The 23,458-nt window shown below is 45.1% G+C and overlaps 1 protein-coding gene across 1 annotated transcript in view; it reads left to right on the forward strand.

The window, feature by feature from the left end:
- Positions 1–23,458, forward strand: part of LOC126334968 (sialin) — a 375,208-nt gene that overhangs the window by 244,498 nt on the left and 107,252 nt on the right. Inside the window, exon 3 of the mRNA XM_049997753.1 lies at positions 4,237–4,380. Coding sequence (XP_049853710.1) covers positions 4,338–4,380 — 43 coding nt within the window. The 5' untranslated portion in view covers positions 4,237–4,337. The remainder of the gene's footprint in view (positions 1–4,236; positions 4,381–23,458) is intronic.

Raw genomic sequence — 23,458 nt, forward strand, 5'->3', positions numbered from 1 at the left:
ATAAAATGATATACTATGAAAACCAGCAAATAGGGGTATCAACTATGAACGTCTTCTAGAATGAAACTTTCACTCTACAGCGGAGTGTGCGCTGATATGAAACTTGCTGCAGATTAAAAATGTGTACCGCACCGAGACTCGAACTCGGGACCTTTCCCTATCGCGGACACGTGCTCTACCAACTTTTTTTAAATCTCATTTTGTTCGCTTTTGTTCGTTGCATCTGCTCGGTGCGGAGGTCGTAAGACATCCGTTTAAGTTCGTTGTTGATCGATTAACTCAGGTTTTTTTATTACAGAGGGCAGCTAACCCTCTGACCGAACACGCTGAGCTACCGTGCTGGCAACCAGCTGAGCTACCCAAGCACGACTCACGCCCCGTCCTCACAGCTTTAATTCCGCCAGTACCTCGTCTCCTACCTTGCAAACTTCCCATAAGCTCTCCTGCGAATGTTGCAGAACTAGCACTCCTGGGAGAAAGAGTATTGCGGAGACATGGCTTAGCCACAGCCTGGGGTTTGTTTCTAGAATGAAATTTTCACTCTACAGCGGAGTATGCGCTGATATGAAACTTGCTGGCAGATTAACGTCTTAATCCAATATGGCGTCTCCTAGATTCTACTAGTGGAGTAAAAACTATCTTGTCTCTCAGTTGCCGCTTTGCTGCCCACTAAGGAAAAATATCCGAGAGGTCTTAATCTGCCCTTCACGCTTGGGAATACCTCTATGAAATTCCTTGCTGTGACATCACAAAATTTGACAGGCTAGACGTGCACGTTCGCTTTCACGTAGCATGTGAGGATGGCATCACTTCGACCCAAAGCACATTTCATGTTTGCGGATGTCTAATAACATCGCCCAATGTCTGTTTGAACGTTGTTGTGTAATGGTACTTTTTTCCATTTCATAATCGCTGCTCGCGTCAAAAGTACAAACGACAACTAACTTTCATCTACATTACGCAGTTATTAAACACAAAAGTACGATGGCGTGCTGAAAAGTAATGTCTCTGAATTTTTTATTCTGTTCTCAATATCGGTTTAGATATTATCCTGCTTGCCATACATTCTGGAACGACGCAAGTTGTAATATTCTGCCGCTAGAGGGCTCCGAAGTGTAGCACATAACACGACAGTATATAATGTAATTATGTCAGTGTCTGAAAAGTAGTTGCCGGTGCCTGTGGCCGAGCGGTTCTAGGCGCTTCAGTCTGGAACCGCGCGATTCCTACGGTCGCAGGTTCGAATTTTGCTTCGGGCATAGATGTATGCGATGTCCTTAGGCTAGTTAGGTTTAAGTAGTTCTAAGTTCTAGGGGACTGATGACCTCAGATGTTAAGTTCCATAGTGCTCAGAGCCATTTGACTATTTTTGAAAAGTAGTTCAGGTAGTTGAAAGAATAAATTCAAAGAGTTCGGCCACACACGGATCTCCTCCAGCATGACAATGCCGAACCACACAACAGCGTTGCGACATCTGCAGCAGTCCGACGCCTTGGGTTCACTGTCTGTCATGTTCCATACAGCCCCACTTGACACCATCCGATTTTCATTTGTTTCCACAACTTAAATAACACATTCGAGGGCTTCACTTTGATAGCAAAGAAGCGGTTCGAGCAGAGGTGAGATTGTGGGTTCGTTAACAATTCAAACTTCCTGCAGTAGCGGTACCAACAAAGCAGCCTCTCGTTGGAGGAAATGAGTTCGTCTCCAGAGCGTCTATGTTGAGAAATCAATCTCTAGATACGAAGAATAAAGATGTAGAATGTTAATAGGGTTTGTTTTACTTAAAAAGCTTAACTCTTTTTCACATAAAAATTCAGAGGCATCGCTTTTCAGCATGATCTCGTACTTGCTGGCCTATATTCGTTTTATACACATAAATCAGCGAGCTTTATTACCAGATGAAGACGTTGCAGAACCAGATCCAGTGAACTGCCTGGTTATCAGTTGCGTGCAGTATCTACAAGCCGTACAAGATCGTTGTTCATATGGTTGATAGTTTGCACGGAGCCGCAATCATGAAGGTGATTCTTTCTGATAATCCAGTTCCATTTCATGTAGGTAGGCAGCCGAAAGAGGAAAAAATCTAAGCGTTTTGGATGTGGTGTTACAGAAGGCTGGTGAGAATTACATGCGTTATGACAAGACGAAACTACAATCGTCCGGCTATGAATGTGGGTTCTTTGACTGCGCTGGGAGATGGCTCATCTAAGTGCAGCATATCAAATATTAGACCGCCTTATTGCATGAACGATAAAAAATTTACTGAACTTGATACAGTTCTTTTCCACAGGAGTGCTTGATAATTTACAACTGTCATCGACTATGAAAGCATCACTTCATAGATGTAATTAAAAATCTTCTCTTCAAGTACAATGTTTAACATTTATAATAAATACACTACTGCGCATTCAAATTGCTACACCACGAAGATGACATGCTACAGACGCGAAATTTAACCGAAAGGAAGAAGGTGCTGTGATATGCAAATGATTAGCTCTTCAGAGCATTCACACAAGGTTGGCGCCGGTGGCGACACCTACAACGTGCTATCATGAGGAAAGTTTCCAACCGATTTCTCATAAAAAAACAGCAGTTGACCGGCGTTGCCTGGTGAAACGTTGTTGTGATGTCTCGTGTAAGGAGAAATGCGTACCATCACGTTTCCGACTTGGATAAAGGTCGGATGGTAGCCTATCGCGATTGCAGTTTATCGTATCGCGACATTGCTGCTCGCGTTGGTCGATATCCAATGACTGTTAGTAGAATATGGAATCGGTGGGTTCAGGAGGGTAATACGGAACGCCGTGCTGGATCCCAACGGCCTCGTATCACTAGCAGTCGAGATGACAGGCATCTTATCCGCATGGCTGAAACGGATAGTGCACCCACGTCTCGATCCCTGAGTCAACAGATGGGGTCGTTTGCAAGACGACAACCATCTGCACAAACAGTTCGACGACGTATGCCGCAGCATGGACTATCAGCTCGGAGACCATGGCTGCGGTTACCGTCGACGCTGCATCACAGACAGGAGCGCCTGTGATGGTGTACTCAACGACGAACCTGGGTGCACGAATGGCAAAACGTCGTTTTTTCGGATGAATCCAGGTTCTGTTTAGAACATCATGATGGTCACATCCGTGTTTGGCGACATCGCGGTGAACGCACATTGGAAGCGTGTATTCGCCATCGCCATACTGTCGTATCACCCGGCGTCATGGTATGGGGTGCCATGGGTTACACGCCTCGGTCACCTCTTTTTCGCACTGACGGCACTTTGAACAGTGGACGTTACATTCCAGATGTGTTGCGACCGGAGGCTCTACCTTTCATTCGACCCCTGTGAAGCCCTGAATTTCAGCAGGATAATGCACGACCGCTTGTTGCAGGTCGTGTACGGGCCTTTCTGGATAGAGAAAATATTCGATTGGTGCCCTGGCCAGCACATTCTCCAGATCTCTAACCAATTGAAACCGTCTGGTCAACGGTGGCCGAGCAACTGGCTCGTGACAATACACCAGTCACTACTCTTGATGAACTGTGGTATCATGTTAGAAGCTGCATGGGCAACTGTACCTGTACACGCCATCCAGTCTCTGTTTGACTCAATGCCCAGGCCTATCAAGGCCGTTATTACGGCCAGAGGTGGTTGTCCTGGGTACTGATTTCTCAGGATCTATGCACCCAAATTGCGTGAAAATGTAATCACATGTCAGTTCTAGTATAATATATTTGTCCAATGGATACCCATTTATCATCTGCATTTCTTATTGGTGTAGCAATTGTAATGGCCAGCAGTGAAAGTTTCGTAATTAACATTTAAATTTAAGCTGTTTTAGAGTTAATATGTTGGAAAGATAGTTTGTTAGGGTTTAATTGTGATGACAAAACAAAAATTAGTATATTTCCAGAAAAAATGCCTTATGTACAGTGAATTCTTATACCTCCAACATCGCGAGATCCACTACTTCGAGTATCGTATACTACTATATGTGACCAAACAAGCTCTGTTGGGCAGTGCCATTTTGGTGTGAACATTTGTGCCGCTTGGGTACAGCTCCGACAGGCACCGTCCTGTGTAGTGCTAAATGCCGCGGAGCACGACTTCCCGGGCGCCCTCCAGAGCACTACTGTAAACACTCCCCATTGATTCTGGTCCGGCGAAGGGGCCAGCGCTAACGCAGTGGGCACACACGTGGCGTGACGCACTGAGCTGTGTCTGTGTGGTTCCAGGCGCCGCCGCGCACCGCAGCAGGAAGAGCCGCCAGTAGAGGGCGCACCGCGCAGCCGGCAGCACCACACACCACCAACAGCAGCACCCAGCAGGCGACGCCATGGCGGGACCCGCCAAGGGACGAAAGCTGTCCGGCCTCAGCGGTGAGTGCGTCCGTTCAATCTACCATTCATTCACTCATCTGCAAACGTCGTGTTCCACGCGTCTTTTTGCAAGCTAACAACTTTCTTTTGAAACCGGGACTTTAAGAAAATGCCAAGGTAATGTTAATCAGAACACAGGGAGAAGTTGTGATCTAAATGACAATAGATTTATTCTTTCTTAACATCACAAGGGAAAAAATGACTAAAGAAACGTCACACAAACATTTTCATTACACAAACAGTTTCACTAATATCGTGTCTATGGTGACAAGGTGATCAGCGGGGGATCGACTTCATACACGTGAATCCGGGGTATGGCACAAAAACTACCCCACAATCAAGCATCTATACTCTACTATTCCAAAAAGAAAACAAATAATGTGGTTCGAAGGAACAGCGTGCTGAGAAACATATATTGGAACCCTAAGCCATAGCAGCGAATACTTCTTGTGGTCAGGGCAGCACACCGCGATGCGTTCGGCGACTGACGTCACGAACGGCCGCAATCTGTTATTAATGGCGCGCGCCCGAAAAATGCAAGTACGCGGTCTCACGTTCGGTTAATTCAGTACGCAGGTGCTTCTCTATGAGCCTCTGAAACCCCGGTGGATTCCAGTGTGCAGGTGGACCCGTTTTCTGGTCTGCCAAACCAATTTGACTCCGTGCCACGACTATGTGTGACGGAATATGTCAAATGTTTAGACGGCCCACTCAGGAAAATTAAGTACACCCACGCAACGGTGTGTGTGATGCTAGAAGCAGTACCTCTGATGGTTCAGAAGGTGACTGGCACAGGCTCTAAGTGGCACACTGGCAAATGACACAAGTTCAAATGGTTCAAATGGCTCTGAGCACTATGGGACTTAACATCTGTGGCCATCAGTCCCCTAGAACTTAGAACTACTTAAACATAACTAACCTAAGGACATCACACACATCCATGCCCGAGGCAGGATTCGAACCTGCGACCGTAGAAGTCGCGCGGTTCCGGTCTGAGCGCCTGAACCGCTAGACCACCGCGGCCGGCAAATGACACAAGTCTTATCATTTAAATAGAGACCTGTAGTTCTTTACTAGCGAAGCGCCAGTACAAGAGTGATCTTCTCTTTCGTTCCACTTTCTTCCTCAGCTCAGTAGCAAAAGCTCATTTAGATCATAGACTTCCCCCACTTGTTCAAAAGCCAATCATGTACTGGAGCGTGGCATTCGAAGCTTGGTGAGCGCCCATTGCTCTATATACACAAATTTGATCAATCAGTGACTTTAAAGTTAATTGGGAGAAAAGGAAAAAATATTCAGTTTTCCAGCCTCTTTCCCACTTGTTTATGCCGTGTCTTTTCCTAACAACATGACCAGGATGGAAACACACCCCCTCCATAAAAAGCTTGTTATCTCCCCTGTTGAATCCCTTTCGAGGTTTCCAAAGAATGGCCATAAACTCGCTAAAAGCTTCATGCTTTCACAAATATGTTTTGTAACAGAGTCTGGACGTCTGGGTACCAGTGACCTGTCCCAGGGAAAGTGGCAGAACGCTCACAGTTGTCTCGTCGGCTTCCTGCCTAACAAGGGCCATCCTCTGCTTTATTGCCAGTCTACAATGCGCTGCCCATTGCAGTCGCGACTTCTCGTCGGTAGTCAGTCCACCTGGATATGGATGCCGACCGACCGCCGCCAACCAACGTGTCTGCACAGTGAGACCGCGGAACTCAGCCGTCCAGAAATGTTTCCACCCAGGTTCTGCAGAAAAAAACGCGCTTCCCTTGGCCACAGTCGCCGTGCTTTTACTGCAGTCATTTAAATCGGCACCCTATTCCTTTGATTACACGTAAAGCTTACCGTTATTCCTTTCCCAGAGTAAGCAAGCAAGACCACTAACTACTACACACCATTTCATCATGATGTATGAAGTCAAATCGTAATAAAGATCATCTTCCCTACGAACATGAAGCAGCATAACACCGAATCAGAAGTGAGAGTGCCCTGCAATCTCTCATTTTCATGATGGAGATCCTCCGGTGAAATGAAACGAATCAAGTTATTTAGTAACAGGCAGAAGAAACCACTGTGAGATACTTCTGCAAAGTATGTTAGGAACAATAATGACCAGCGCCAATACAAGGAGTGTGAGAAAAGTACTGAGACTGATTTTTTATCTACCAAAACTTCTATTTTATTTCAAACAAAAATATTGTCCCTCTCAAAGTAGTTCGCTTCAGCATCTATACACCGCCCGTTAGCAACACTGAAAGACTTAGGCTGCTAGGGCATTTAACATATCGGTCACATTCTTTTGAATATTCACGAGAATCCCAAAATGACGTTCTTTTCAGACTTTTTTCAATTTCGGGAAAAGAAAAAAAGTCACAAGGAATCAGGTCACTTCAACAGGGGGGCTGTGGAACAACAGGAATGCCTTTTCAGGTCAAAAATTCCGTGAAGGAAGTGGCCATGTTACATTGGGCCTTGTCATGATGCACTATTCATTTGTTTGCAATGTCCTGTCTCACTCTTTTCCTGACCCTTTCAAGGATATCTGTGTAAAACATTTGGTTGGCAGTTTGTCCTGGCGGAACATATTATTTATACACGATACCACTAGCATAAAGAAACCAAAGCAGCAATATTTTGCTCTCTGATTTGCTCATTTGATCTTTTTTCGGTCGAGGAAATGTCTCAGTGTGCCACTCCTCACTTTGTCGCTTTGTCTCAGGATCCTACTCAAAAATCCAGGGTTCTTTACCTGTGATCACACGACTGAGCTATTCGTGGTCATTGGCAGTCCTCTCAACATGCACATTTCTTCGACTGTCCTTCTGCTCAGGTGTGAAGTTTTTCGGCACCATTTTGGCACAAATCTTTTGCATGTGCAAAACTTCGGTCAAAATTTGATATACAGTGAAAGTGTTTAAGTGCAACAAGTCGCTCATCATCCTTATTTTTAAAATTCGGTCTGATCTCACAAGAGCTAGCACGCGTTACAGCTATTGCATCAGCTTTTAATGTTGAAGGTGTCCCTGAGCGATATTTATCTTCAACGTGTTCTCAGCCTTTCAAACACGATTTTTGCCAGCGAAAAACTTATGCTATTGATAAGGAATGTTCCTCACAAGCCTGTTACAGCTTTTCAAAGGCCAAACTCGCAGGTACATCAAGTTTAACACAGAACTTGATGGCACAACATTGCTCTAAGTTGCGCTGTTCCATTGTCGCAGCACACGACAAAAACGTCTCCACTAATGGCGCTCTCAAAAATCACGTGAGGGCTGTACAATACTGTAATTCGGACTGCGCATCTGGAAAGTATGAGCATACCGGTCTGCAGAAGCAGACCAACACAGCGTTTCTAGATAGCTCACGGTATTGTCAGTGTCATTACTTTTCTCACACACCTCGTATACTCCCACTCATAAGTATTAGAATCGCTTCTGCGTTGTATCAGACAAAGCAGACAGGGATGATCACTTAAAACGTAAACCGCCTTTAATTTCCAAAATGGGTCAAGATATAGAAACGAGGATTTCAGCAAAAGATACTAGGCAGAGGGGCACGTGATTTTATTCTATGGGTAATAAGAGCTACTCTCAACTCTTATATCAAACGAGATGTTTAGCTACATGTGAAGCGTGGAAATGTCAACTGCCACTTTTTCACAAAACGCGTTTTCGGTCTACTGTGTTCTTCGAACTTTGTTGCATGTTCCTAGACTTGCTAGTGTAAGATCCTCAGATGTAATATGATCAAAGTGCCTCATGCCCATCCGTCTCAAAATTCTTGCTTTGAAATAGAAGAATGGAAAAATGCCAGTGTATTCAAAAGAGGAGAAACCATGGCCGGCCGGAGTGGCCGTGCGGTTCTAGGCGTTCCAGTCTGGAGCCGAGCGACCGCTACGGTCGCAGGTTCGAATCCTGCCTCGGGCATGGATGTGTGTGATGTCCTTAGGTTAGTTAGGTTTAATTCTAAGTTCTAGGCGACTGATGACCTCAGAAGTTAAGTCGCATAGTGCTCAGAGCCATTTCAACCTTTTCTTTTGGAGAAACCATGGCTGATCTACTGCTTGGTTATAATTAAAGTGCAGCTATTCATAGAGGTCCATAGTGGGCTGTGAATATTGTACGGCGGCGAAACTTTGTAGATATTCTGACGCGTTAATGTGGAACCGATTTACGCTGAAAAAAAAATTAGTCTCAATTTCGGCCATCAGGTGCAAGTCTGACGCTGTAGAGGTACCTAGTCGACGTCCCCAGTGCTCATATTGATCAAATTCTGTAAGCGGCATTTAGTAATATGAACATTATGGCTCTCTCACTCGTTTGACCTCTTCTGCCCACGTCCCATTCCTAATGCATTACGTATGAAAACATTTCTATACGTCTTTCTTGCATTCGTGGCGACAGGTAGACAAAATTGGAACTAACTTTTTCCAGCTTAAAGCGGCTCCGCATTGACGCATTATAATATCCACCAAGTTTCATTGCCATACGATAATTACAGCCCAACGTGAACCTCCGTCAGTAGCTGCACTTTAATTATAACCATCCGGTACATCATCCCGTGCTTCATGTAGAACACCAGCTATGTTTACTAGCTGAAAACACAAACACCTTCCTCAGCAGCTCAGGGAGTTCTACAGTAAACCTTGCAACAAATCATCCTAAGAATGTTGTGCGAGATAGAGAAATCAGTAGAGAGAGATGTTTTTCTTGAATTTTAATGCTGTTATTCTCTTAACAAAAGTTTGAAACATATGAGAAATAAAAATTATTAAAGCTGCGGGAACGAGGCGTGAGTCGTGCTTGGGTAGCTCAGTTGGTTTGCCAGCACGGTAGCTCAGCGTGCTCGGTCAGAGGGCTGCCTGCCCTCTGTAATAAAAAAACTGAGTAAAAGATCAACGATCAACTGGAACGGATGTCTTGTGACGTCCGCCCATACCAAACGCAACGAACAATACCGAACAATATGGAAAAAAAATAGTTGGTAGAGCACTTGCCCGCGAAAGGCAAAGGTCCCGAGTTCGAGTCTCGGTCCGGCACACAGTTTTAATCTGCCAGGAAGTTTCATATCAGCGCACACTCCGCTGTAGAGTGAAAATTGCATTCTATATGAGAAATAGTTTTTGTTGATTATTGTTCTACTAGTTAAAACATCCTGCCATATTTCTGTACTTGTATTATCTAACCTAAACCTTAGTGCTTTAGTATTAACAGCACTTGAAAGAAAAATTTTCTGATTGGCACTTGGAACCAATCAGTTCCCTAGTACGGAACCTAGAACTTTCTTAAAGCAGTGACATTGTAGTTAAATACGCTACTGGTTGCTGTGAAATCAGATTTAATATATATCAGCTAGTATAGCTGTTTGACATATCAGCTAGTATGACTGTTGGGTATGGTAGACCTCGAAACAATCTTGCGAATGCCGAGTAACACCACACATTTTACATTAGCATGCACTTTCACAATTTTTTTCTCTTGAGTATGACGTAACACACCTCTATGTGACATTATTTTTCGATTCAGTTGGGTTTGTGTGCACAGGGAAATGAGGCCGTGGTTTTGCCTGAAGTTGGTACTAGTGGCAGCCGTTGATTCTCGCCCGCAAAGTACTCAGGTACATGTGTACTCTCTACAGTTGCTGTAAATCATCCTTACCACCACCACGAACCACTCACTTCACCATGATGGCTGTTTAATAAGATCAGCTACCACGTTGCACAGTTCGCCAGTGCTTCATTTTAGGATATATTTAAGAGCCACCTGTTAGCCAGAAAGTAAACTCCATGCATTCAGACATTGAACCGCACATTTAAATGCCAAACCAACTTCCTGCCCTTGCGCTCGATATTTAATGTGATTGTGCTGATAATATTTTTATTTTTTAATTTCTATCATTTTTTACAGAGGTAACGCGAGCAGCGTAGTTCTACGGTATCAGAGTACCTTATCAGTTTTCTGAATACAGATAAGTAATGTCCAAAAAGTATCAGTATTCTTTTTATTCTCCTGACGAGTGTGAGATCTGGCACTAAGAATGTTTAAGATTTCCACTCTTCATATTTTTTTCTAATTGAACGATTACGTTTTTTAAGGTCATTTCAAGCATGAGTGCTATGATATAACGCTTGTTAACGGACGGCGGGCGTGGCCGAGCGGTTCTAGACACTTCAGTCCGGAACCGCGCTTCTGCTACGGTCGCAGGTTCGAATCCTGCGTCGGGCATGAATGTGTGTGATGTCCTTAGGTTAGTTAGGTTTAAGTAGTTTTTAGTCTAGTTGACTGATGACCTCAGATGTTAAGTCCCATAGTGCTTAGAACCATTTGAACCATTTTTGTTAACGTTTGCGTTGAAAGTTTCACAAAAATATCTGAAACTGAGAGGCAAGAGGGCCGAATCGGCCACTGCGGTGTACACCCTGCCATGTGAGGTGCAAATGCCAGCTTCCGCCGTAGTGTGAAGTCTTTCACTTGTGGCTGTTCGCTTTCTAAAGTGAAATGGAAGATTTAATATATTTTAAAGTTATTCAGTGTCCTCGGATGCCTAGCGCTATAGTTAAGTAAAAATGTGAGTTATTGTACCGTAGTTTGCCTCGTGAGAAGCACTGTTGGAAGAGTCCTACGGTAAAAAATGCTGGAAGAATTAAGTTACCAGCATAAAAATCACATTTGGGGCTCCAGGATTCGCATCTGACTGCATTCAGTAAAATTCCTTCACTGCCGACGCCGCTAACAAAATCAAGTATTAATACGAAATGATAAGTCAAAGAGTAAATAATTGTGTTACCTTTACCCGGCAATTAAAAAAGAAACTGCAAATTGCACTACCTTATGGCTTTAAGGAAATATGAATAATAAGTGCAATAGGACTAGCCTGGTACAGCTACAAATATGGTAATTTAGAACGTATGCACTTCAAAGAATAATACATCTTCAAAATTATCTTGTATTTTATTTTGCGAGACAAAGACGGACTGTGGTACTGTGGGTGCCACGCTTCTCGCACCGTTGTCCCGCGCCTGCACTGCATTCACTTCAGTTCCCTGTGTATTGCACTCCCCGGAACTCCAGGCTGGTTGGTGCCACGGACATTCTTTGTCGATTGCATGAAACAGCTTTTTTTTCAAAATTATTAATAAAAGGATTTATCCCCACTTGTGCTCTTCTACAATCACTCAGCAACCGTCTGGCGTTCAAATCCCTAGTTTGTATTTGAAATTTCTATTTTATCGAGGAATGAAAAAACCTTGTGTAACTAACAATCTGTTTACTTGCTTTCAAAAAAGCTGTTCGCTTAAACACAAGTACATAAAACCATTTTAGGTAGCTTTCCTAAGCCCCTTTGATATGCTAGAAGTTAGCATGTAGTTCCATTTACAACAATCGAAGCTCATCCTGTATTTACTTAGTGCAAAATAGTAGTGCCCAACGGAAATAAGTTTTATTTTCGCAGTGTAGGCATATCTTACTGCTGCGTACAACGACGGAATTCGATATAAACGCGCTTAGCGGAGTATACACCACATTAGTCGATCCGAGTAACTTTGCCTTGCAATTTTAGCACAGTTGTTGGTTACTTTTGCGAAAAGTTTCGACATCAACATTGGCAAGCGTTGTATCGTTGTACTTCTGTCTTAAAGAGATTTCGAATGCCGTGAAGCACCATATCTTTCCAATAAAAAACTTACTTGGTTCAATGTCACTATTGATACAAGAGTTAGGAGTTTTATTCATACAACAACATTAGATCCTGCCCAGCCTACTATTATTTACTGAAAATCTCGTTCCGGTATCTCGAACCGTTCACATGATAAGAGGTGTAAGTTTTAGATGTTTCACAACTGCGTATGTACATTAGAAGAAAAACAGATACTTTGAAAGTATACTGCTACTTGTTTTAAACTAGTCTCTTTGATTTATTCTCAATTCGCAACCTCTGATCGGTAGAGTGGTCATCCATTTAATTCGCTGTTGTGTTTAGAGACGTTGAAACGCTGGAAAATTTTAGCGAAACGCAGGAAGGCCTGCAGATGATTGACGGTCGTTGCACTGACTGGCAGTTGGCTTTCCAAATAAACAATTGTAATACACTGCTCATAAACAGGCGAAATCCGCGTTCTTTAGATATTACATGACTGCCGGAAAATCGTTGGAAGCACTCACATTAGTTAGGCCTATGGAACGATTTAGAGTGAAACGACAACATAAAACTAATCGCAGGTAAGGGTGATTTCAGACAGAGATTCGTTGGAAGAATCCTCAAGTAGTCTAATGATGAAGGCACTAGCTTATAAAATCCTCGTTCGACCTATATTCGAGTAATACTCATCTGTTTGGTATCTTTCCCAGATAGAATTGATAGAGGATATTGTGAAGATCCAAAGTAGCACAACCCGAGTCCTAAGAGTTTACTTTAGCAAGAGCGAAAGTATCAAGGGGATACTCAGATAACTAGAATGGCAGACGCCAACAAGCGAGGCGTTGTGCATAGCGGTGTGATTTACTATTTAAACTCTGATTCCTCTTAGGTATATTTCGCGAAATAATCCTTCTTCGCGTGGCTGGAACAGGAAAGAGGGGTCTCACTGATACACAAAGAACCCTCCGTGAACACCGTAGAGTGGCTTGCACAGTGTACATGAAGACGCAGGCGTAGATGGAATGTTTTAGCAATCAATCGCTCGAACCAACATCGCTCCGGCCAAGTACGTCGTTGAAGTGCAGTCAATGAGGTTACCATTTTACCTAAGGCACATATGGCCAGTTCCATGGGCGAGTTCTTCTCTTAGTGGATCTTGCAGTAGGGAACACCTCTCAGCAGATTAATAAAATTAATCTATGCATGAAACGGCGAATTTTGGTATACAGTTATACGCATTATGTGATAATGTTTTGTTTCTGACACTGTGAGGCAACGATGAATCACTGAGAACATGACCACGCAGACACGACTGTTATAAAAGCGCCTCCGTAGTCATTAAGTACACAGTCGGTGTTGTTAACCTTGGGTGTCCCAGATGTGCGTATTAGAGGGAAGTGTTTTCGAGGCTAATCTTAGATAATATTTTAGCAGATATAAATATTCCGATGTTGAGTGGAGCTAAAACACTGAGACGCAGCTTATCGCCTTACATGAAAGTAAGCAGCGACTGACCATAAACAAATGTTAACTGACTAGGACAACATCGCAAACCAGACAGTGTTTAAAGAAGAAAAAAATAAAGTGTAATTTGTTGCTGTCCTTCTCGGCGTACATTCTCTTGAATTAATCATTTGTTGAATGTTTTTGTTTGTTTACGGAGAGTGTGTTTTCCAAACCACGTCTGGTCGTATATCACTTCGCCAACATGGACTCTTGTTGTGTCTATTATTAATTCTCATGAAACCTCTTGATCTCATTGTTAGTGTTTGCACTGCCCACAGTAACCGAAAAATATTTGCAAAGTAATGAAATTACAGACGCTGTATATGAACCCCTTTCTTCCTGTTGACAAGACGTTCTCAGATATGTGCAAATAGTAGTTCAAATGGTTCAAATGGCTCTGAGCACTGTGGGACTTAACATCGGTGGTCATCAGTCCCCTAGAACTTAGAACTACTTCAACCTAACTAACCTAAGGACATCACACACATCCATGCCCGAGGCAGGATTCGAACCTACGACCGTAACGGTCGCGCGGTTTCAGACTGAAGCGCCTAGAACCACTAGGGTCACAAAGGCCGGCCAAATAGTAGTGGTGGATCAAAATTAGAATATGCAAAGCAGGCTATGCATGATGGTGGGTGTAGCTATTACACAGAGATGGAAAGATGCTGGACAGGAGCAAACCGAAATGAATTGTAACTCTGTAGCGGAGTGTGCGCTGATATGAAATTTCCTGGCAGATTAAAACTGTGTGGCGGATCGGGACTCGAATATGGGACCTTCCGCCTTTCTCTGGCAAGTGCTCTACCGACTAAGCTACCCAAGCAGGACTCATCGCCCCACTCCTCCCTTCACAGCTTTACTTCCGCCAATACCTCATCTCCTACTTTCCAAATTTCAGGAATATCTCTCGGATTTCTTGCGGTACTAGCACTCTCCAAGAAAGAACATTGCGGAGATATGACTTCGAGCGATTCCCCATGCTGTGGCTAAGCCAAGCCTCCGCAATATCCTTCCTCCTAGGAATGCTAGACGCGACCTACTAGATAGTGTCGGAAGTCCCATGCGGCTTTTCACGGATGATGCTGTAGTATACAGAGAAGTTGCAGCATTAGAAAATTGCAGTGAAATGCAGGAAATTCTGCAGCGGATAGGCACTTGGTGCAGGGAGTGGCAACTGACCTTTAACATAGACAAATGTAATGTATTGCGAATACATAGAAAGAAGGATGCTTTATTGTATGATTATATGATATCGGAACAAACACTGGTAGCAGTTACTTCTGTAAACTATCTGGGAGCATGTGTACGGAACGATTTGAAGTAGAATGATCATATAAAATTAATTGTTGGCAAAGCGGGTGCCAGTTTGAGATTCATTGGGAGAGTCCTTAGAAAATGTAATCCATCAACAAATGAGGTGGCTTACAAAACACTCGTTCGACCTATACTTGACTACTGATCATCAGTGTGGGATCCGTACCAGGTTGGGTTGACAGAGGAGATAGAGAAGATCCAAAGAGGAGCGGCGCGTTTCGTCACAGGGTTATTTGGTAAGCGTGATAGCGTTACGGAGATGTTTAGCAAACTCAAGTGGCAGACTCTTCAAGAGAGGCGCTCTGCATCGCGGTGTAGCTTGCTCGCCAGGTTTCGAGAGGGTGCGTTTCTGGATGAGGTATCGAATATATTGCTTCCCCCTACTTATACCTACCGAGGAGATCACGAATGTAAAATTAGAGAGATTAGAACGCGCACGGAGGCTTTCCGGCAGTCGTTCTTCCCGCGAACCATACGCGAGTGGAACAGGAAAGGGAGGTAATGCAGTGGCACGTAAAGTGCCCTCCGCCACAGACCGTTGGGTGGCTTGCTGAGTATAAATGTAGATGTGGATGTAAAGTATGCGGGATATCTTGTGTGATGTTTGGAAGTTAGGAGACGAGGCACTGGCCGAAATACAGCTGCGAGGTCAGGTTGTGAACCGCGCTGGATCGGTAAGTCGGTAGAGCACTTGCTCGCGAAAGACAAAGGTCCCAGATTCGAGTCCTGGTCTGATACACTTTTTTAATCTGGCGGGAAGTTTCAGCATCAATCCAAGCGTAAGACTGATTACTGACTGAAAGGATATACATGCTCGAGCAACTGAATAAGACATCTGTGCAGTAGTGTGTAGTATATACACTGTAGGACAAAAAAGAAAAACCGACGCAGCACGAAGGAGTTATCCGAATGGGACTGAAATCGGTTGATGCGATGTACACGAACTGACAAACAAATGATTATAATTTGAGAAAAATTGGATGAATAAAGAGCTTCATATACTGAGCTAGTAAATAACGCCATGGTCCACCTCTCGCTCCTGTGGAAGCAATTATTCGTTTGGCATTGATTAACACAGTTGTTGAATGTCCTCCTGTGGGATATCGTGCGAAACTCTGTCCAACTGGAGCGTTAGATCGTCAAAATCGCGAGATGGTTGGAGAGTGCTGCCCATAATGTTCCATACGTTCTCAATTGGGGAAGTAACGGACGACCTTGCTGGCCAAGGTGAGATTTGGCAAGCACGAAGATAAGCAGTAGAAACTCTTGACGTGTGCGGGCGGGCATTATCTTGCTGAAATGTAAGCTCAGCGTGGCTTTCCACGAGGGACAACAAAACGGGGCGTAGATAATCGTCGACGCACAGCTGTGCTGAAAGTGTGCCACGGATGACAGCGAAAGGGATTCTGCTATGAAATAAAGTGGCGCCCCAGATCATCAATCCTGTTGTGGGGCCGTATGGTGGACGACAGTAAGGATGGTATCCCACCACTGTCCGGGCGTCTGCAGATACGTCATCGCTGTTCATCGGGGCAGTTCGAAGCGGGACTCATCACTGAAGACAGTTCTGCTCGAGTCAATGAGATCCCAGGCCGAAGACGTGTCTGGAGGCGCCCCGGACAGCGGTGAGATACCAATCCGACTGTCTCCCAACGGACAATCAGGAGATATGGTCTGGGGTGCCATATCTTTTCATGGCAGAACCCCGTTGATTGTCCTCCGCGGCACACTTATAGCACAGCTGTACGTTGACGATATTGTACACCCTTCTGGGCATCTCGTCCTGGGCTTAAATTTCCGCAATATAATGCCCGCCCGCACGCCGGAAGAGTTTCTGCTGCCTGTCTTCGTGCTTGCCAAATCGTACCTTGGCCAGCGAAGTTGCCGGATATCCCCCCAACTGAGAACGTTTGGAGCATTACGGGTAGGGCTCTCCAACCAGCTCCGGATTTTGACGATCTACCACGCCAATTGGACAGAATTTGGCATGGTGTCCTTGAGAAGGACATCCAACAACTCTATCAGTTAATGAAAAGCTGAATAACTGCTTCCATAAGGGCCATAGATGGACTAACACGTTTTTGGCGCCGGCCGGTGTGGCCGAACGGTTCTAGGCGCTACAGTCTGGAACGCGCGACCACTACGGTCGCAAGTTCGAATCCTGCCTCGGGCATGGATGTGTGTGATGTCCTTAGGTTAGTTAGGTTTAAGTAGTTCTAAGTTTTAGTGGACTGATGACCTCAGAAGTTAAGTCCCATAGTGCTCATAGCCATTTTTTAAACGTTATTGGCTTGCTCAATTTGTGAAGCTCCTTTACTTAAAAAGAACATCCAATTTTTCTGAAATTATAATCATTTGTTTGTATATGTTCATCACATCTGACGATTTCCGTCCCATTCGGATAAGTCCTTCCTGATGAGTACTTTCACCCTTACTACGGCAGCTAAGCACGCATCGTGGCATGGACGCAAACAGTGATAACGTTGGGGAGCCATCCTAGCCCACGGTCGTTCAACGCCAGCTCACAGCTAGCAAAGATCCGCTAAAACTTGATCGGATATCCGCGCAAGAATTTCTAGGTGACCGTGGAGTGTCCTTCCTGTCATTAATTTGAGAGCGATGGGACAGTGCATTGCCTCCCAGAAAATACGCATCGCCGCGCGGGATTAGCCGAGCGGTCTGAGCGCTGCAGTCATGAACTGTGCGGCTGATCCCGGCGGAGGTTCGAGTCCTCCCTCGGGCATGGGTGTTTGTCCTTAGGATAATTTAGGTTAAGTAGTGTGTAAGCTTAGGGACTGATGACCTTAGCAGTTAAGTCCCGTAAGATTTCACACACAAAATACGCATCATCTGTGAGGTGTGCTTGAGTGGACAGTCAATAACCGTACCATTCAGCTGTTAGAAACGGCGGCTGGTCTCATTTCAGTCCATGTAAACATCTCCAACATGACAATACCTTCGTCACCAGCCCGTGCGTCTGCCGCTGGAACGCAGGTAAGAGAACAATTTGTAACATGCGGTGGACTCAAACTAAATCAATGGTACAGCCAAGAAGTTTTCCGCTGTGGGAGGATTCAAGTAGAACTCACGAAGCCTCGTATTAGGTGGAGCGCCTCAATCGCGGTGGTTTCTATACGCGGCTGTCAGACGCAGGAGTTTACTTCTCTGTGCTCGCCGAAGAGTCTGCACTGTCTTTACCTACATGGCCGTGTGAGTCCCACATAGTAGCATCAACTTTCATTCCCGTTTATATTTATATCAATGTGCCTATATATTTCTTTTCTCTTCAATCGGCCGGCTGGTGTGGCCGAGAGGTTCTAGGCGCTTCAGTCTGGAACGCGCGACTGCTACGGTCGCGGGTTCGAATCCTGCCTCGGGCATGTATGTGTTTGATATCCTTAGGTTAGTTAGGTGTAAGTAGTTATAAGTTCTAGGGGACTGATGACCTCAGATGTTAAGTCCCATAGTGCTCAGAGCCATTTGAACCATTTTTTTCTCTTCAGTCGATGGTGATTTATTCTGAGTGTGGGGTTTCTCACTCATGATGATGATCCTTTTAGTAACCTAAGAGCAGATTTGTGTGCTGCTGCTGATAATTTATTTTCTATCCACAAACCGCTTACTGATTAGAGGACTTTCCTACTACTGTTCTAATTTTGTTCTACATCTACATCTACATTCCTACTCCGCAAGACACCCAACGGTGTGTGGCGGAGGGCACTTTACGTGACACTGTCACTACCTCCCTTTTCTGTTCCAGTCGCGGGAAGAACGACTGCCGGAAGGCCTCCGTACGCGCTCGAATCTCTCTGATTTTACATTCGTGATCTCCTCGGGAGGTATAAGTAGGGGGAAGCAATATATTCGATACCTCATCCAGAAACACACCCTCTCGAAACCTGGCGAGCAAGCTACACCGCGATGCAGAGCGCCTCTCTTGAAGAGTCTGCCCCTTGAGTTTGCTAAACATCTCCGTAACGCTATCACGCTTACCAAATAACCCTGTGACGAAACGCGCCGCTCCTCTTTGGATCTTCTCTATCTCCTCTGTCAACCCAACCTGGTACGGATCCCACACTGATGATCAGTAGTCAAGTATAGGTCGAACGAGTGTTTTGTAAGCCACCTCATTTGTTGATGGATTACATTTTCTAAGGACTCTCCCAATGAATCTCAAACTGGCACCCGCTTTACCAACAATTAATTTTGTATGATCATTCCACTTCAAATCGTTCCGTACACATACTCCCAGATAGTTTACAGAAGTAACTGCTACCAGTGTTTGTTCCGATATCATATAATCATACAATAAAGGATCCTTCTTTCTATGTATTCGCAATACATTACATTTGTCTATGTTAAGGGTCAGTTGCCACTCCCTGCACCAAGTGCCTATCAGCTGCAGATCTTCCTGCATTTCGCTACAATTTTCTAATGCTGCAACTTCTCTGTATACTACAGCATCATCCGCGAAAAGCCGCATGGAACTTCCGACACTATCTACTAGATCATTTATATATATTGTGAAAAGCAATGGTCCCATAACACTCCCCTGTGGCACGCCAGAGGTTACTATAACGTCTGTAGACGTCTCTCCATTGATAACAACATGCTGTGTTCTTTTTGCTAAAAACTCTTCAATCCAGCCACACAGCTGGTCTGATATCCCGTAGGCTCTTACTTTGTTTATCAGGCGACAGTGCGGAACTGTATCGAACGCCTTCCGGAAGTCTAGGAAAATAGCATCTACCTGGGAGCCTGTATCTAATAATTTCTGGGTCTCATGAACAAATAAAGCGAGTTGGGTCTCACACGATCGCTGTTTCCGGAATCCATGTTGATTCCTACAGAGTAGATTCTGGGTTTCCAAAAACGACATGATACTCGAGCAAAAAACATGTTCTAAAATTCTAAAACAGATCGACGTCAGAGATACTGGTCTATAGTTTTGCACATCTGCTCGACGACCCTTCTTGAAGACTGGGACTACCTGTGCACTTTTCCAATCATTTGGAACCTTCCATTCCTCTAGAGACTTTCGGTACACGGCTGTTGGAAGGGGGGCAAGTTCTTTCGCGTACTCTGTGTAGAATCGAATTGGTATTCCGTCAGGTCCAGTGGACTTTCCTCTGCTGAATGATTTCAGTTGCTTTTCTATTCCGTGGACACTTATTTCGATGTCAGCCATTTTTTCATTTGTGCGAGGATTTAGAGAAGGAACTGCAGTGCGGTCTTCATCTGTGAAACAGCTTTGGAAAAAGGTGTTTAGTATTTCAGCTTTACGCGTGTCATCCTCTGTTTCAAAGCCATCATCATCCCGGAGTGTCTGGATACGCTGTTTCGAGCCACTTACTGATTTAACGTAAGACCAGAACTTCCTAGGATTTTCTGTCAAGTCGGTACATAGAATTTTACTTTCGAATTCATTGAACGCTTCACGCATAGCCCTCCTTACGCTAACTTTGACATCGTTTAGCTTCTGTTTGTCTGAGAGGTTTTGACTGCGTTTAAACTTGGAGTGAAGCTCTCTTTGCTTCCGCAGTAGTTTCCTAACTTTGTTGTTGAACCACGGTGGGTTTTTCCCGTCCCTCACAGTTTTACTCGGCACGTACCTGTCTAAAACGCATTTTACAATTGCCTTAAACTTTTTCCATAAACACTCAACATTGTCAGTGTCGGAACAGAAATTTTCGTTTTGATCTGTTAGGCAGTCTGAAATCTGCATTCTATTACTCTTGCTAAACAGACAAACCTTTTTATATATTCCTATTTACTTCCATATTCAGGGATGCTGCAACGGCCTTATGATCACTGATTCCCTGTTTTGCACTTACAGAGTCGAAAAGTTCGGGTCTGTTTGGTATGAGTAGGTCCAAGATGTTATCTCCACGAGTCGGTTCTCTGTTTAGTTGCTCGAGGTAATTTTCGGATAGTACACTCAGTATAATGTCACTCGATACTATGTCCCTACCACCCGTCCTAAACATCTGAGTAAACCCAGTCTATATCTGGTAAATTGAAATCTCCACCTAAGACTATAATATGCTGAGAAAATTTATGTGAAATGTATTCCAAATTTTCTCGCAACTGTTCTGCCACTAATGTTGCTGAGTCGGGAGGTCGGTAAAAGGAGTCAATTATTAACCTAGCTCGGTTGTTGAGTGTAACCTCCACCCATAATATTTCGCAGGAACTATCCACTTCTACTTCACCTACAGGATAATCTACTACTAACAGCGACAAACACGCCACCACCGGTTGCATGCAATCTATCCTTTCTACACTCCTGGAAATTGAAATAAGAACACCGTGAATTCATTGTCCCAGGAAGGGGAAACTTTATTGACACATTCCTGGGGTCAGATACATCACATGATCACACTGACAGAACCACAGGCGCATAGACACAGGCAACAGAGCATGCACAATGTCGGCACTAGTACAGTGTATATCCACCTTTCGCAGCAATGCAGGCTGCTATTCTCCCATGGAGACGATCGTAGAGATGCTGGATGTAGTCCTGTGGAACGGCTTGCCATGCCATTTCCACCTGGCGCCTCAGCTGGACCAGCGCTCGTGCTGGACGTGCAGACCGCGTGAGACGACGCTTCATCCAGTCCCAAACATGGTCAATGGGGGACAGATCCGGACATCTTGCTGGCCAGGGTAGTGGACTTACACCTTCTAGAGCACGTTGGGTGGCACGGGATACATGCGGACGTGCATTGTCCAGTTGGAACAGCAAGTTCCCTTGCCGGTCTAGGAATGGTAGAACGATGGGTTCGATGACGGTTTGGATGTACCGTGCACTTCAGTGTCCCCTCCACGAACACCAGAGGTTTACGGCCAGTGTAGGAGATCGCTCCCCACACCATGATGCCAGGTGTTGGCCCTGTGTGCCTCGGTCGTATGCAGTCCTGATTGTGGCGCTCACCTACACGGCGCCAAACACGCATACGACCATCACTGGCACCAAGGCAGAAGCGACTCTCATCGCTGAAGACGACACGTCTCCATTCGTCCCTCCATTCACGCCTGTCGCGACACCACTGGAGGCGGGCTGCACGATGTTGGGGCGTGAGCGGAAGACGGCCTAACGGTGTGCGGGACCGTAGACCAGCTTCATGGAGACGGTTGCGAATGGTCCTCGCCGATACCCCAGGAGCAACAGTGTCCCTAATTTGCTGGGAAGTGGCGGTGCTGTCCCCTACGGCACTGCGTAGGATCCTACGGTCTTGGCGTGCATCCGTCCGTCGCTGCGGTCCGGTCCCAGGTCGACGGGCACGTGCACCTTCCGCCGACCACTGGCGACAACATCGATGTACTGTGGAGACCTCACGCCCCATGTGTTGAGCAATTCGGCGGTACGTGCACCCGGCCTCCCGCATGCCCACTATACGCCCTCGCTCAAAGTCCGTCAACTGCACATACGGTTCACGTCCACGCTGTCGCGGCATGCTACCAGTGTTAAAGACTGCGATGGAGCTCCGTATGCCACGGCAAACTGGCTGACACTGACGGCGGCGGTGCACAAATGCTGCGCAGCTAGCGCCATTCGACGGCCAACACCGCGGTTCCTGATGTGTCCGCTGTGCCGTGCGTGTGATCATTGCTTGTACAGCCCTCTCGCAGTGTCCGGAGCAAGTATGGTGAGTCTGACACACCGGTGTCAATGTGTTCTTTTTTCCATTTCCAGGAGTGTCAAAACTGTCTGTGCCTTTGTAAAAATTTCTGCTGCATTTATCTCTGGCTTCAGCGAGCTTTCTGTACCTATAACGATTTCAGCTTCGAAGCTTTCTGTCAGCGCTTGAAGTTCCGGTACTTTACCAATGCAGCGTCGACAGTTTACAATTTCAATACCGATTGCTGCTTGGTCCCCGCATGTCTTTTGCTTGTAGGTACTATTATTTGATCATCTGCGTAGACGAGCGGCCTCTAGTGCTCATCTTGAAGCTGGTTCAGTAGTGGCTCTATGCCAACATCCCACAACTCTGGACCACAAGCAGAGTCCTTGAGTAGCCTTTGGTAATGTTTCTCGTAGTTTTCTTTCCTGAGCATTCCAGTTTAAGCCGTATCTGCAGTAATATCGGAAGCTGTTATGAGGTACTTGGGACAGTCCATCTGCTTCAGTCATTTGAAAACTGCAGCGCTCCATAAATTATCGAATGCCTCTGCAATATCGATCGTTTGCATATGACGTGTTTGTACTTTGAGATGTCGACTACATTAAATGGGCGTCGTTGGTGGATGTCTTGTTCCTGAAGTCATACTACAAGTGACTCATGCCAACTACCTGTCTGTGATCCATAAGGCATGTACATTAAGTTCTTCCTGTAGCTTGGCTAGAGTATTTCCAAAATACAAAAATTTAGTCTATGTCTCCTTTTTTAGTGTAATTATATTCGAAATCTTGCACATTCTGGGCACTTGTGCCTGCAGAACACATTCGTTGTGTAGTTCCCAGATATTAAACAATTTGGTCTACTTGTTGCTGCAGCACTTCTGCCATTTTCCCTCCGGTCCGGGTGCTTATGTATCCTTTAACTTCGTTATTACCTGCCTCACTTTCTCCTGTGCATATGAAATGACAGTCCGATTATTTGCGTACTGTTCTAGCAATTAAGAG

Source organism: Schistocerca gregaria, chromosome 2 (genome assembly GCF_023897955.1).
Source record: "Schistocerca gregaria isolate iqSchGreg1 chromosome 2, iqSchGreg1.2, whole genome shotgun sequence".
NCBI classification, from domain to species: Eukaryota; Metazoa; Arthropoda; class Insecta; order Orthoptera; family Acrididae; genus Schistocerca; species Schistocerca gregaria.